This window comes from Haemorhous mexicanus, chromosome 12, assembly GCF_027477595.1.
Source record: "Haemorhous mexicanus isolate bHaeMex1 chromosome 12, bHaeMex1.pri, whole genome shotgun sequence".
In the NCBI taxonomy this organism is placed as follows: domain Eukaryota; kingdom Metazoa; phylum Chordata; class Aves; order Passeriformes; family Fringillidae; genus Haemorhous; species Haemorhous mexicanus.
In genome coordinates, this window is record NC_082352.1 from 10,413,274 (window position 1) to 10,429,403 (window position 16,130).

General features: G+C 40.4%; 1 protein-coding gene across 2 annotated transcripts; it reads right to left on the minus strand.

The window, feature by feature from the left end:
* Nucleotides 1-133: 133 nt before the first annotated feature.
* Nucleotides 134-13,418, minus strand: BRD7 (bromodomain containing 7). Of its 2 annotated transcripts, none has more exons than XM_059857083.1 (17): nucleotides 13,283-13,418; nucleotides 12,748-12,956; nucleotides 12,216-12,345; nucleotides 11,779-11,836; nucleotides 10,519-10,663; nucleotides 9,237-9,347; nucleotides 8,723-8,907; nucleotides 7,844-7,967; nucleotides 7,164-7,239; nucleotides 6,553-6,660; nucleotides 5,814-5,946; nucleotides 4,957-5,068; nucleotides 4,014-4,070; nucleotides 3,096-3,207; nucleotides 2,808-2,951; nucleotides 1,602-1,745; nucleotides 134-652 (listed from the first exon to the last, which is right to left on the minus strand). In XM_059857083.1, exons 1-17 carry the CDS (start codon nucleotides 13,329-13,331, stop codon nucleotides 588-590), a joined length of 1,962 nt encoding a protein of 653 aa, XP_059713066.1. In that variant the 5' UTR covers nucleotides 13,332-13,418; the 3' UTR covers nucleotides 134-587. The 2 variants fall into 2 exon arrangements, with proteins under 2 accessions (XP_059713066.1, XP_059713067.1); XM_059857084.1 differs by lacking the exon at nucleotides 13,283-13,418 and adding an exon at nucleotides 13,046-13,191.
* Nucleotides 13,419-16,130: the final 2,712 nt, after the last annotated feature.

The following is a 16,130-nucleotide window of genomic DNA, read 5'->3' on the forward strand; positions in this document are numbered from 1 at the left end:
CACTTCTGGTCATGGGTCTGAGTTTGCCCTTCAGTTTTAGGATACTGCAAGTACACAGGAAGGTTCTTCTAAGAGGAGATTAATTCAAAGTATCACAAAGCTGAGCTTTTGTTAATTCACCACACTTCATCAGTTTTGTATAAAAAGTTTATTTCTCTTCCTCATGTCCATGAGAGTTGCACAGTAATTTTAAAAAGAGGGAGTTGCATGTTCAGACACTAATGATGTTTGCACTAACCAGACTCAGAAACAAGTCTATACATTGCTTCTAGAAACTTTTGGTTGAGTCCCTGCACCATATATAGGCACACTGTCATTATGCTTTGACTTTTCCAGACACTTGGTTATTTAGGAAAACTTAAATGTGGCAGAGGAGCTTAAAAATATTAGAGAATGCAAAAAGAATAATTTAGTGCATTTACATAGCAGAAGTAACTAATACAAACCCTTCAAAAGCCATCAGCTCCAAAATTTAATAAACAAAAGTAGTTTAACACACAATAAACACACATGGTGAATGCACCTGAAGGACATTTACCTGGTTCTTAAACAGAATCAAACAAACAGCTGTAAGATGAACAGATTGTTCAGCTTGTAACTGCACCACACTCGTTTTCAGGAACAGTGATGGTCTTTTTAGGCTCTTCAAAGTCTGGAAGTGACAACAGATAGGTCACTGACCACAGATTGCTCAAGTGAAGACATGCATATACAGCAGAGCAATCCTCAGGTCATTTGCTATTTATGCAGATAGCCCTCTGTTAGCTTTTTTTTCTTCAACAGTCCCAGAAAACCCTGTGTTTCTTTTTGTTCTGTTACAAAGTCTCTGTTTAATGTTATGGAAAATAAAAGGCTCAATAATTTTGAAATTGAAATTTCTTGAGCAGTTTCCTTAAAAATAGGAATGAGTTCCTGAATTAATCCTACCCTTTCAGTTAAAATATTATTTAATGAAAACTTTCATAAAACACAGATTGAGTAAATTTGTTGTGTGAATAATGTTTTGTGAGAAGAAATTCTTCTTGCCCTACCCCAAATCTGGGTGCTCTTTTGCTGTGCATGTTAGAAATGGGGGAGGACAGGGTCTGGCAGTGAGATTCCACTGACCAGACTCCCTAATCCAGCAAAAACAGCCGCTACTTTTGGCTGGATAGGGTGAGCTGAACTCACACTGTCACGTTCTAAAGCATGACAGCTGGCCAAACTAAGCAAAAGGCCTGCACAGCCAAAAGCCTGGAGAAGAAGGAATCACGATGTTCTCATTTTAGCAAGTGAGGAATTTTAACTCCTCTAGTGCAACCTCACGCAAAATGGAAAAAGTAAAATTAAATGAATTACTGAGATCTAAAATCTGGCAGTGCTGTAAGCTGGATTGTAAAGTAACCATGTAGCTGAACTGAAGTTCCATACACACAAAAGATTAATTTTGGACTGAGACCAAAGGCAGCAACTTTCCATTTGAAACAGAATTTAAAAAGGAGAGAAGAACTGAAAATTGGAACCACACTACTGCAAAATTTTACCACAAGCCAGTCTAAGGATTTGCAGATGTGGTTTTGTTCCAGCTGAACAGATGCTACAAGATGTTTTCATATACTCACCTTCTGTCAAATCTACCCAGCTGTCTTCTGTCTCAGGTAGAGGAACTGAGATTCCCATTGCTTTCCGAATCCCATAGGTACTGACAATGTCACCTGGAGTCACTTGCTGGGCAAGTTCCTTCAGGTTATTGGTTACTCTCTCCGCTGGAAAACGTAAGAGGATGTGTTTATATGCTATATATAGACACCAAACTGCTCAATCACCCTGCAAACAGTTCAATTATTTAGTACAAAGGCAACTATGTTAAATAATATTTCTAGACCAGAAGAGCTGTGTTGTGCTGTATGCAGCCATGCAAGACATCCTGGGAACCAAGAGACCAAGTGAGAAGAACAGGGGGAACAAACAGCTGCTGCCCAAGGCTTGCTGCCATCAGGAAACACCAGAAGTTAAAGAGTAAGTTAATGAAACCTGGGCCACACATGCAGCAGCTGGGAGAGGGCTGGTGGCACCCACACAGCACTGGTGTTAGTAATAGCTGGAATTTGGGATTCAGCACAAAGCTTTGGATATAAAGAGAGACTGTTCTTGTTGATACAAATGTGGTTTTCCCTCAAGAAGGAAGCCAGAAGTAGTGAAACATAAAAAAAGATAGTATTTGATCTGGTTTAGACTTGGTCATATTTCTTAAGTAATGGGGAATTTATCTAATCACATCAATGTGGTCTAGTTTAGACCATGAACAGTCTTGCACAAGGCAGTTTTACTTGCCAAACAGGCACTCTGCACACAGTCCTATCTTAGAGGGCTGCCATTAACAAAAGCTGTGTAGCTGATCTGTGAGACAAGCAGGTTTGCTCAAATAACTAAAGAATGTATGACTGGTATTAATTAGTGTAACTCGACAGACTGATAACCAGATGCATCCCGGACCACAGCTGGCCTTGCGATAACTTGGTAATACTTAAGCAGACCTGTTCAAAGACACTGCAAAACTCATGGAGTTATTGGTACTTGGCTATTTTCTGCCCCATGGCATACAGAAGCTTCAATCAGTTCTAGGGACATTAAGGAATAAAGAGGGAATACTTAAAATTACTATTCAAGATTGTCATCTGGTTTTACATCCAAAGAGGTTTAAGTTAATCCTCTAGGCCTAACAGAGCACAAAATCTACACTACAGCCCTTGAAATTTTTTTTCTTGGAGTTGATACCAGTTGGGACTTCATCAATTCTGCAAGAATGATCAGAAAATTGTATTTACCCAAGTGCATTTCTCTGTAAGATGGACCCAGAAGACAAATCATATTAGGGGGTGGTTTTGTGCTCAGTCGTTCATTTTGAGCGTCCTGGAGCTCTCTGAGCAGCTTTGTTGTTTCATCAAGTTTCCTTTGGAAGATTTCAGCCTCTGTTTAAAGAGAAAAAGAAAGTCCTGACTAGTAAGATCTAAGTAAAATCTATTTATTTACTTCATAGTACAAAATATTGCAAGGGACTGAGAAACTAAAGGGGTTACAGACATATCAGAACTTTGACTGCCAAGAAGACTCACCCTCAGAATCAAACTCTTCTATAGGCATGCCAAAGTTTGTAACTGCTTTTAGAGCTGTAAGTCTGTCGCTATTAGCAGCGTCCAACCTGGCAGCAATATCAATTTCCATAATCTGAAAAAAAACCCCAGCAAGTAATAATTTAGATAATACTTAGCTCAGCCTTGAAACAACAAAATTGTCTGGGGGAGATCAGAACACAAAGGTAAAGTTAGCCTGCTCTACAAAAGTAAGTGAACATACAGAGGGAAAGCTGAAAAGACACCCTGTATAACTTACTGTTCTACAGTTATTGTTTACTCATTCTATTTCATATGCAAATACAAAACAGCATCTGCCAAAACCATTGGGGATATGCATAAATGATGTGGTGACTTAAGACCAGCATTCCAATTAAAAAACAGTTTAAGAATTCCTTCAGCTCACCTAAAGGAGATTCTATCAAAAATCTGGCTGCAGATGAAGAGATGCTTCAGGAGAGCACCCCTGGCCCTGGAACTGCTTTCTCTAATTAAGCAAAGTTTGGGTGGAATGATTTGAGATCTATAATGTATTGCCTATAAGGGGCACAAAGTGAGAAGTTCTCAGAGACTGCTACATATCATGTGGCATCTTACATTCACACTACAAATTCATGTTAAATGAAACCAGATTAAGATATAAACAAAGCTATAGCTTGAACAATCACAAACAAAAATACATAAGCAATTTCTTCCAGTTCTCTTAATATATAGTAAAGACTTAATGTTTTGGAGAATCTTACTCTCCTCATGCCTACAAAGGGACACACCATTTTCATAAGACTTGCAGCTTGTCCAAGTCTCAGTGTTGTTGTACAGTCCTGAAAGTTTTAGGTCATTTTATAACTGTGAGCTTGGACATGTTGGTTGGAGAAGTTAATTAATAAAGAAAAATTTTACCTTTACATCTTTCACTGCATCACTTCTTTCCTGAGGGCCTTCAGCTTCCTCACATGGCTGAATAAAGAAAGGATTTTTAAAGAAGGTGTTAAAATTACTCTTTTAAATTCAAAGTAAAATCTTACAAGGTGCCATATTTTAGGTAAGTGTGCAATGTCAAAATGTGCTTTCACAGTAAAGCAAGTTATAATGCAGCTGTTTTTTAGGGTCTTTCTTGGGGTACTAATGTTTACTGAAATACATTTTTTCAGCTCAGGTTTTATTTCTCTTTGCAAAGTTCACAGTGATGTCACATCAGAGAATATTTACTGGAGTGCAGGAAGAAGAGGAAGGGTGGTTATTAGAGGCTGAAATTTTTTCTGTTTCTCTATGCAATTTTATTTCTCTTAATACTGCCAAGAGTAAGAGGCCAGACCCTGACAGTCAGTGCCACTACTGGGTACAAGAAAAGAGCTGGGCGTGTAATGCTAAGGAAAGGTATTTCTTAAGAATTTGAAGTCACTGTTCAGTATTTTTACATAGCACATGTTTGAGTTTAAAAGCACGGTACCAAGTAAAAGGAAAAAGTACACATTAATTCACCTGAACTAAACAGTGGCAGCTAGGAATGTGATAAAATTTTCATGGAAAAAAAAGCCTGTCAATGACTTATATTTAAACAACTGCTTATTGGTCTTGAAACAATAGTTAGTGATAATGGGAATGGGATAATGGACAAAGAATGGGTAATTATATCTCTAAGTAGAGTATGTTAATATTCACTAATTCACAATACAATAACTCCTTTCCAGAAAATCCTGCCACTGGAGGCAAAGATCAGTCTTTACTTTCCAATTCTATCAGTTAAAAGGAAGCAAATCAATAGGATCAGCATCATCTTTCTCTTGGTTTAGAGCTTGTGTGCTAAAACCAAAGACCAGATAGTACAAAAACCCACTCTTACCATTTCTAGTTCTCTGAGAGCTCTAGAATGTCCTCCTTTAGTTAGAACGTCCAGCAAACTATCAGCCATTAAGAGAGGATAATCCTGGGATTTCATAAAAAAATCCTGAATACTGAAAGAATAAAGATAGTTAAGGTAACTTAATGTTTCACATCAAACATTTAATGTAAAAACGTTACGCAAGGTCAAACCAATATGCACAGCACAGAAAACACAAAAAGTAGCACAGGATCTGATCAAAATGGATTGCTTTAGTTTAATTATGCCTGCCTTCTGTAGCTGAGGAATCCATTCTGCATGGGACACTGGAAAACTTGGAAAAGTGCAGTGTCTCAGGCAGCTGCACCAACACAAAAGCAAATTTGCACAGGCCCTCCATGTTTACACTGTACTAAAGTATTCCTCCCTTTCCTAAAAATTTGTATCACTGTGCCTGCTCCTTGTGAAATTCTCACAAAACAAAGGGACTGAAATTTTTACAATCAAAAATAATAAACCAATAGAATTATTTTTACAAAGCTGTATCTCATTCAAGGCAGTAATTAATGTGAAAAAACCCCACCATTCTGTATAAACATTTGTACAATTTTGAACATGAGTCCTTCAGTTATAAATACATCTAAGTTTAGACAGTGTACTCCTAGGAATCAGCAGCATCAAAATTCTTCCATCTTGGCTCATTTCACTTTAGAGGCAGGTTCTTCTCCTGAAGTGTTTGTTTCTAACACAAAAAAAACTCTGTGAGCTCCAAAGACAGCAGGGCCATCACTCCACAGCAAAGCCAGCCATCCTGCAGAGTTGCATATAACTGCCTCTGTCCATGGGAGCTACACTGTGCATGCTGCTTGCTGAATTACCTGGAAGATCCTTGATTAGAGTCTTCCCCATATGTTGAGTAGATTAGGTCAGAATCTTCTTTGCTTATGTTGGCAAACGTTGAATCATATGTTGGTGCATAGGAACTGAAGGGCCCGTAGTTCAAGTATGTCACTAATGAATAACAATAGTATTAATTATTACCCTGCTTTGTATGCTTCAGATAGAAATGAGAAGGGGCTGTAAAACAATCCTCAAGAAAAAATTTTGAAGGAATGTATTTCTTAAGGTGAAAACACAACTTCACAGAATGCCATCTGTTTACAATGTAACAATTTTTAGTAAGATCTAAATCAAATGCATTTGTATTTGCAAATATGTCATTAACACCACTACGTGCCTTAGCACACCATGAAGAAGGTTCTCAGGCTCACCCCTGCTCTTTTAAAGCCACCAAAACCCTTTACCTATCTGGTTGTTTCCCTTATCAATGTAGATAAAAAGGAAATATCTTGCCCCTTTTGTATGTGTAACTTAAGCTGGACTCTGGGATGTGCTGTTTAATTGTGCAATGGATACAGAGAATCACAGAATGGTTTGGGCTGGGAAGGACCTTAAAGACGATCTAGTTCCAACCCCTCTGCCATAGGCAAGGACATCTAATAATGTGCTTTATCTTTAGAAATCCTCAGTTCCAAATTTATGTGCTAGCAACAAGATCAATACACTGTGTTTATATAAGAAGATAGGTATTAAAAAAAAAAAAAAATCAGCACTTACCTGGAGTAACCTTGTTTCTTTTATCTTCTTTGAACCCCTGTAATGTATTAACTCCTGACTGAAGCCTTCCTGCTGTCATTCCCAGCTTTACAGGGCAGTAACCTGGTTCTGCAAGATACAGAAACAGAGAAGGCATATGAAGGTGACAAAACTCATTTAATACTCACAGCTAAGAACTCAAAATAAACAGAACGTGGCTCTCAAAGTGTGCTTTCCTATCCAAATGCTTCATGCTAATGATCTGGGACCCAGAGAGTTCCTAATTCTAAAACATCTGTGACCTTCTGGGTCAGCAGACACTGCACTCTGTACATGGACCAGAAATAGAGGATCCCATGAAATTCTCCAGCAGCAAAAGTGCTCTTCTGCAGCTTCCACAAACAGCTGACACAAATCAGAGAAGCAACAGCACTGAGGGCTCCCACCAGCTGCCCGTAACAACAGCCACAGCTGAGGCCCATCTATGTGATCCCCCACCTGCAGCTTTTCCAATCCAGATCTTTATCAGGCTGGAAAGAGGCATTCAGTTCTTGGCCAGGATTTGCTCATCTGCCCCTGCAAAGATGTCAGGTATGTGGAAGTGACTTGTTACCTGAACCATGCCAACTCACCTCCTGCAGCGAGGTCAACAGGATTAAGAAGGCCCAGAGTTGTTGTACCATCTGGTTTTCTTCTTTCAAATTCACACTGAAATAAGATCAGACTATTTTAATTTACATAGTACTTGAAATTCATGGTCCTTAAACTAATGAAAACATTTAATGAAACTGTCCTATCTGCAGAAAGGAAATCAGTCACTCAAAATTGAGTGCTGCTCTAAATTTTTACTTTCACTAGATAATTTTATTATTGGTATAGGCACAAAGAATTAAGATATTATGATAAATATTAATGTTTCTGCAGAGGCCAAGTGACAAAAAATGTAGAAAATGAAACAAGCATAGTATTACCAATCTGAGTTTCTTCTCCTGTAATATTAATAACCTTTGATCAGGTATGTGTCTGTTTCAAAACTATGAGATTTTTTTGAAGGTCAGATTTATTTTCTTGAGCTTTCTACTATTCATCCTTTTCTATTACTTTATTGAAAATTTTAGCTCAACTTGCTCTGCTGATGAAATTCAGCATGCATTCAAATAGCACTTTTTTTTAACCTTATGATGTTACATAGATGATCAATGGTGTAAAATGGTGTAAGCTGCAGTAAAAGCAGATATGAGGTTTCAACCGGTACAAGAGGCCAAGGAAACCTGATTTATGGAAAAGAGCTACCAAATCCCCCAGTGCTTACCTGGCTGTTGGCAAGGCGCCTGGTTAGCTTCCCTCCTGACTCCTTCACAATCCGATCAATCTGCTCCTGCTCCCTCTCCAAGCTATTGCTCCGTAACTTGTCTTCAAGCAGGTCTTTATCCTTCCTGTGAATGTACCCACACAGCTTAGGGACTAGCTGGACACCAACTAGCTAAATAACACAGCAGGATACTGTGACAATAGTTTTAGCCAACTCTGAACCTGGTTTCGTAGACAAAATAACTAACAACAAAAAAGAGTGCTGTTGGATATGGCTGTATTTAATACAGCTGGGGAAGGTATGTGACAAAGGTTTACATCAGTAAATGCTATGTTAATAACTGTAAAGGTCTCCTAAGATACTCTTGGTATATTAGATGCTCTTAATTTTAGTATCCAGCATTTATTGACCTAAATATTTACCATCTAAATATCTAGTATTTCTAGATATGAATAGCTATTTCAGAAAGTACACTTTATGTAGCTAGGCAGCTCCATGTTTCAAATACAACTACTATGAAAACAAACAAACAAAAAGTAATCAAAATTGGCTACATAGCTTTTTGTGCCAAAATGTTTAAAAGCATGTTTGTAAGCTTTCTCCAAAACTACACAGTGTCTGTGAAATGGACACTAAACCAGAAAATAACTGAAGGAATGGAGTTGATGAATGGTGTACATGGTTACCTACACTCAAAAATGATTGCATCATAAATGATTTGGTGTTAACAGATAAGGATGCTTTATGTAGGTGTTGATCCCTTGAGATGAAAATGTCTAAGCAGTACCAGAGAGAAACCCGCATCCACTGGACCCTAAGTCATCTTATTTCTGTAGCATTTAAAAGGTGTATCCTACAATGACTCAGGTAATACTTCACTTTTTGTGCTCTTTGCTAGGTGTTTTGAATGCTTTGGTGTCACCATCCATAGGTTCTCCTCTCTCTTTCCCAGGACCATTTTCCTCTTCCCCAGCTTGCTGCAGTTCTGTCTTGTCCTTCTGCTTCCTTGTCTTCTGCAGGTCAGCCATGAATTCTATACTTTGTTTCAGGCTCTGAATTCTCTCCTGAATAAAATGAAAATCCTTTTATTTGCTTCTTCAATTAATCTTTTTGTAACCTACCCACAGAGACTCATTTTATCATAGTTCTTTCTTTCTTACACTAGCAAACATAAACAGAATCTAGAAGGTGAAATACTAAATACAACTATTTCTACAATGACTGATCTGGCAGCATTACTAAAACAATGTACTATTTATATTCCAATATACAAGCATTTGACAAATACCAAGCAAGGTTTTATTAATTTTCAAGAGATCCCTGTAAAAGGGATAAACAGAGATCAAAAAGAAGCAGTATACTTTTAAATATTTTGTTTGGTGTTTTTTGTTACCTGGCTAAGTATCTTCATCCCTGAGTGCAGCAGTTTTTTTGCAGCTTTGTAGTAAATGGTGTCTGGTTTGTTGTAAATCATTGCATTATTACACATCAACTTGAAGTTATCCTGTTCAAACATGAATAATTTTAGAATGAAAGTTAATTTTACAGTGTACTACACTGATATTCTTGTTGCAAATGGGGTGTCTTGAGCTTTAGGGAAAAAAGCTTAGAAGAATACATTTCATTAATGAATTTAAGAAATCTATTAAAAATGTAAACAGGGTTAAGTATGTAACTTTGTTTAAGACTTAAATCTATCAACCCAACAAACATCATTAAAGTATTCCAAAGTGTTTAGTACTGTTTGTAGTTTGTAAAGTTTTAAGGGAAGCCCTCTTAACTACAACTACCTATCTCCTGCTGGCCAATCAGCAGTCATTAAAACAAGCAACATAACAAAGACAAAGAAAAGCTGAAGTGCAAAGTTAAATTATTACAAAGACTATCCCAAAGTTTTAGTTACAATGAAGAAATGTACACTTGTTCGAAATTCAAGTGAGCTACAAACTGCACTTCTATGCTCACTGCAGCCACTGCAGGTGAATATGTTTTATCACATCCTCATCTACTTACAAAGTTAAAATTAAAAACTAACCAGAAACAGCTGTTACAACAGGGAATGCTCTTCATAAGTTTTGGAGATCTAAAGAAGTACATGCAAGAAAATGCAACCAATACTATTAACTAACATCTGCCAAATTGTTAATTACACACAAATTACATCTCTCAGGTCCTCATCTAGCCCAGTAAAGAACTGGATAAGGACGTTTATAAAGTATTTCTGACAAAGAAAACAAAACAAAACTAGGCCCCACATCTTTTAGAAGTTCAAGGAGGCTTTCAAACCAGGCCCTTGAATCCATTAGGCACACTACAGCACCAGGACAAGTGGTTGCTGTCAATGGGGCCAAGCTCACAGTGCCTTCACTTGACCTCCACGAACAGACTAGCCTGGAAAAAGTAACAGATCTAAAATATACTGAAGGACAAATGGCCAGATTCCATGCAATCCTGCAGAAAACCTGAAACCATCTGCATCTTTTTGAGATGCACATTTACAAACCTGAAGTGTTTTCTCTTTTACAGTCAGAACTTACTTGCTCACAAAAATTCAAGAAGAAACATTCCTTGAGGCAGAAGTCATTTTGGCATCTTTCTATTCCCATAAAATACTAGCCTTCAAGTCAATTGAGCATAATACACCTCTGTAGTCAAAACAAAATTCAAAACATTACCTTTAATTCTTCTATGGACTGGTACCCATTGTTCTTGATCTTCTCTTTCATGGTACTAAAATCCATTGGGTTTTTAATGATCATGGAATAGCCAGGGGCAATAAAGTCAGTCACAGGAAATGAAAAGAAAGAACTTGGATCCTTTCTGTTAAGAAATGAAAGATGTTTTTTTTATGTTTCAACTTATAACAAAGAACTGAGTTTGGAATTAAATAGAAAGGAAATAACTAAGCTGAAAAGAAATAATAACTATAAAGAGAGAAATAGCTTGTGTCAGCATAATCTTCCCCTTTCAAGTTTGAAAGGATCTCATACGCAGATCCAGGCACCATGAAAAAAGTACTATAAATATATTTCAGAGGTTCTTTCTATATTTTAATAACTATCTGCGTACCCCAGAAGATGAAAAAAACCCCAGTTTTTTAAAAGGTTTTGCATTTTAACAAAGGCATTTTATACCATATTAGAAATAATTAAAAAATTTAAAAAAACATACAGAATATAAGAATTCCTTTCATTCATCACTTACTCAGAAATTATTAGAAGGGAAGAGAAAGGGTTCAAAATCAAAAGTGCTGCTTTTTGTAAGCACAGAAAGGGAGCCAAAACTAACACAGGCATCTTTTGATAGTTTAAGGCTCTTGAAACTGACACCACACCTAGGTCTTGAAAATTTGCAGATAAAACTTGCAACAAAGTTTCAAGCTCAGCCTGGTAAGACAGCTAACAGGAAAGATCTTTCAACCACTCTTGCACAAGATGCACATACTCTTAAAGTCAAGAAATACTATCTTAAATAAGAGACTATTTGAAAGAACTGAAGACTTGATTGTTTTAACCAAAAGACATGTGGTTAGTAAAACAGTAAGATAACATGGTTGAAGTGCATACTTCCTTTCCATAGTAAATAATGCCAAAATAGGAGAACTCAAGGTAAAAGAAACTTTGGCAAGTTAATTATAATCTTTTGTGCCTTCCTTTCAAAAGGTTCCTCTAAAGAAAGCATCATATTATTGGAAAAATTTCCTGGTTTTGAAAGCTTTTAAAAACTACTATGAACTTGAAACTGGAGGTGTTCACAAGAAGCCTCAGCTGAAGAGAAGTTCTAAGTACAGTTTCTTAAACTAGCACTTAAATTCCTTAAACAGCCCTCTTAGCAATATATTTACCAATATTTTCACTCAGCTTTGTGTGTGCCCCTTCCCTTACTGGATGTTATTTTCACTTCACAGCTCTGCAAGCCTGTAGCACAGACATTACCTCTGCAGCTGTCTCATGAGTTGATTCAGAGCTTCCTGAAGTGGTGTCTGCTCCACCTCTAGACGAAAAACAAGGGTGGGGGGGGGGTGAGAAACAGCGTGAGGCAGAACTGACTGCACTTCCAAGATATTAGAAATCAACCAAACAAAACTGATGCACCTTGAGAATTCAGTGTAAGGGAAAGAACACTATGGCAAACCCCACAATACCTACGGGGGATGTACACTACCCTTACTTGACACTCTGCTCACTCTGACAGAAGTACCAAAGGAAGTGTACAGAAACCTAATTCCAAACTTTTGCACAAGCTGGAGAAAAAACACTGAGATGGCACAAAATGCCAAGTCACTTACTACAAAAGTAAACAAAGAACAATAAACATGAGTCAATTACAGAAAACAGGAATTAGCAAAAGAAATTCCTTTTTCCCCCCCTACCCTCCTGCTTGGATAAAGTGCTCGTCAGTGGTTTCTCTGGTGACAATTCCATTCTGACGGGGGTCTGACATTTCATTTCCTGTTCTCCTTCACTGTCTCCATGGTCTCGATCTCGTTTCTTTTTATCCTCCTGGAAAGATTGTTATGGAAATGTAAGAGCACCTGCAAACCCTGCATTATTAATGTACATAATGCTCTCTAGATTTTTCAAAACATATTCACAAAGTTTAAAGATAAGAATAGTTTGTAAGTGCTTAAAAATTCTGTATTCTTTATGTACTGTCTCCATCTGCTGGACACTGAAATAATTCAGCCAGACAATGCAATGTATCACTGAATTAGTTTTATAGAAAATGCGACAGCTATCTGGTGTGTATCCTTTAAAATGAGATAGGAACACCTCACACACCTAGGCTGAATGTATTCTAGCTAAAGAATACAAGTTACACTCATATCTGTTGATCTTTTGCTGTGAAACACAGAGAACGTCAAAACATTTTTTTTGCTAAAATGCAGTAGCGTGAACACATACCTTAACTTTTCTCCTTCTTTTCTCCTTTTCTTCACCAGGAACTTGTTTTTCTCCTTTCTTTCTCTTTTTCCTTTTTCTGTCCTTGTGTTTTTCATGTTCAGATTTGTCTTCGTAGAGGCTGGAATCAAGTCCTGCATTTCCAGTGGAGAGCTCAGCAACTTCATTTCCTCCAACTTTCAGCACCAGCTTCAGTGGCTTTTCTACGTACTCTTAAACCAGCAAAGAAACAGGCTGTGTGAGTACCAAATGAAACACACACCCGTCCTCAATAAGCCCCACGATCGCTCCTCTTCCTCACCGCATCATATCCTCATTTCCAGTCCCTGCAGCTGCTTCTCCCCCGCGCAGAGCCGAGCCCGCCGCCCATCTCCCGACCGCGGGCCCGCTCCCCACAGCCTCAGCCCGGAGCGCTCAAACCGCCCCGGCACTGGGCCCGGCGGGGCGGGGCGGGCGCCGCTGGGGGCTCCAGGGCCCGCGTCCGCTTCGGGCCGCGCTGCCCGACGGCCTCTGCCCGCCCACCCCCGTAGGGACCCACCCTCGTAGGGATGTTTGTCGGACTTGTGCTTCTTGTGCTTCTTCCCCATGGCCCCGGCCCGGCCCGCCCGGGAGAGGCCGCGCTGTTGAGGCGAAGCCCGGCCCGGCTCCGCGCGGCCCGCAGCGGGCGGTGGCGGCCGCAGCGCCCCCTGGCGCGCTGGAGGTCTAGCGCAGGCGCAGCGGTGGGCGGGTGAGCGGCGGCGGGGCCGGGCAGCGACGGCATCGGGATCCGCCCTCCCCGAGCCGCGGTCCCCTAGCGGCAATCGTCCTGCGCCTGTACGGGGCGAGCTCGGGGCATTTCCCCTCGTGAGCAGCCCGGGCAGCTTCGACTCTCCAGAACCCTCAAGGTATCCTACCGAAACAGAGAATGCGCAAGGCTGGAAGAGACCTTCAAAGTCATCAAGTCCCGCTGTCAAGCCAGCACTACCCCTATAGCACATACCCTGAGCCAGGTGCACGCACCTCTAAAACACCTCTAGGGATGGTGACTCCACCACCTCCCTGGGCAGCCTGTTCCGAAGCCAGATCACCGAATAGTGTTTTGTTTTTTTTTTCCCTAATATCTAATCTGATCTGGCCTGTCCTGCGCCTGCCCGCAGCCTCCCGCGCCCTCTCCCCTCACGCAGCCGCCAGCAGCTCCTCGTTGCTCGCCCGGCGGTGCCCCTTGCCCTCGGCCTGAGGCGCGCCGTGCCCGCGTCCCTGCCCCCTCTTATCCCAGCCTTGGCAACCGGGGCCAGTGCAGCGCTTCAGAGACTTGGGCAGGTTTCACAGAGTCACAAAATCACTGAGGCTGGAAGGGACCCCTGCGACCATCCAGTCACTCCTGTGACCGATCACCACCGTGCCAACCAGACCCTGGCACTGGGGGCCACGTCCGGTCTGTCCCTGAACACCCCCAGGGACGGTGACTCCACCACCCGGGCACTCAGCCTGAGTCCTGCTGTGTTGGCAGAATCCGGTGCCACAGAATGTCCCCTGCCATGACTGTGTGTGCCAGGGGCTGAAGGTGACAGCAGCGGGCGGGGTGCTGTGGCAGTCTGTCCTTCTGACAGCACAGTTTACTCTGCACCCGGCTGGGTGCCCAGGGGCCTGCGAGGTTTGCCGGCTTCTCGGCTGCGATGTGGCCACCAGCTGGCTCCTGCTGCTGCTGGGCTCGTCAGGCGGCAGCTCCGGCTCACCACAGACCCTCAGCCCGGGACAAAGGCTCGCTGTTCCTGGAGTCTGAGAACCTGTGCCTAAATTTGTACCAGGAAGGAGAGCAGAGGATGCATCCACCCGAGGAAGGGTTGGCAGAGGTGTGTCGAGCCTGTAGCCATCCAAGGGACAGGTGTCTCCTGTGCCCTAGCAAACAGCAGGGATGGTTGAGCCTGTCCTGCACAGGCTGGGACAGGCTCCGCCTTGCTGACTGAGTGCCTAAACCTGCTCAGTGGTTTTGAAAGCAAATACTTTACAATCAGGTGAAAACTCTAAGGAAAGTATACATATTGTCCGTCACAGGTCTAATTTAAGAAATTCTGATCTCCTAGAAATGCTGGAAGTCACCCATTTGCCTTGCATGGGAGTGCTTCCAAAACAAGCAACTGGTTTTCAAAATTAAATGCAATGCTGATAGTACAGTATTTCAAAGTTAATAGTGTATTTTTTGCTATTGCTAAAGCTGCAGTCATTGCTGTTTCAACAGCACTGTGTAGGTATTGTTTTCTGCCAAGACCTCTTCAATAGTGCATCTTGAAATTTCACTTCTCTGAAGTTTGGGGTGTAAAAAACCCCTGTTTCTATTTCAAAAGAGAAGCTTTAATTTATTCCCACACAACAGTCCTGTAAGTATTCCTCAAGTTTGTTGGATTATAAGTGATGTTTTATATAGCCAAAAAGAAAAAAAAGTTGTTAATTAGAAATTTATGATATATATGGCTGTACAGTGATATGAGGTTTATTTTGAGAGGTTGAGCAAATCTCTTGTCTGTTGTCCATTCAGCCACTGTGAGTGTAATCAGATGTGACAGCTTTGTTTTGCATTTTGCTGGTTACAGTACTGTCATTTGGTATCCTACTCAGAGAATTGTGTGGGTGGTGCTCTAGAATAAACCACAGCTTTCCTGCTTGATCTTACTCCAGTAGTTTGAAATTCAGTTATAATGGACACAGTTGTTTTTCTAATTCACATCTGGATCCTTTAAAACTCTTATTGCATATGCAGTGAATGTTCTTAAGCATACTTTAGTGAGAGGTAGAGGGCTTTTACTTGGGATATGGCCACATGTAGAAAATACAAGACTAGTAAATATTTAAAGGACATGTTTTATAGAATGAAAAAATGTTGCTATATCCTCTGTTCCCACAAGAAGATTGGCAGAGTTTCTAAGGTTTTTTCTTTTAGATATCATATGGTAAGATCATTTGTTCAGTTGTTATTCTGAAATTTCCTGACTAATCTTCTCCTGAATTTAATAAAATCTCAGGGAATTACACACAAGTGAGTAATGTGAGACCTGCCCAATACTGAGAGCTGCTAGATTTGTCCTTCAGCAGCATCCTCTGGGTCAGACAAGGATGCCTCTGAACAATTTCTCCTCACACACACCTAGAATACACACTGGCTTTGCTACCCTTGTCTCTAGCTGTGCTTTCCCATGAGGAGATCAGTATTCCTGCTCCAAACCTCTCCTACTCTAGCTGGGCATAGTGTCTGAACACTATTTGTAAGCCTATGAAGAGTTATCACTCTTTGATAATGGAAAGGTAAGGTCTCATTCTTGTTGGTTGAACGTGCAGACTTAATAATTTCAATTTATTGCATGCTTTCTGAGGGTCATATTCTTAATCTGTGTCATTTCTCAAGCACAGAT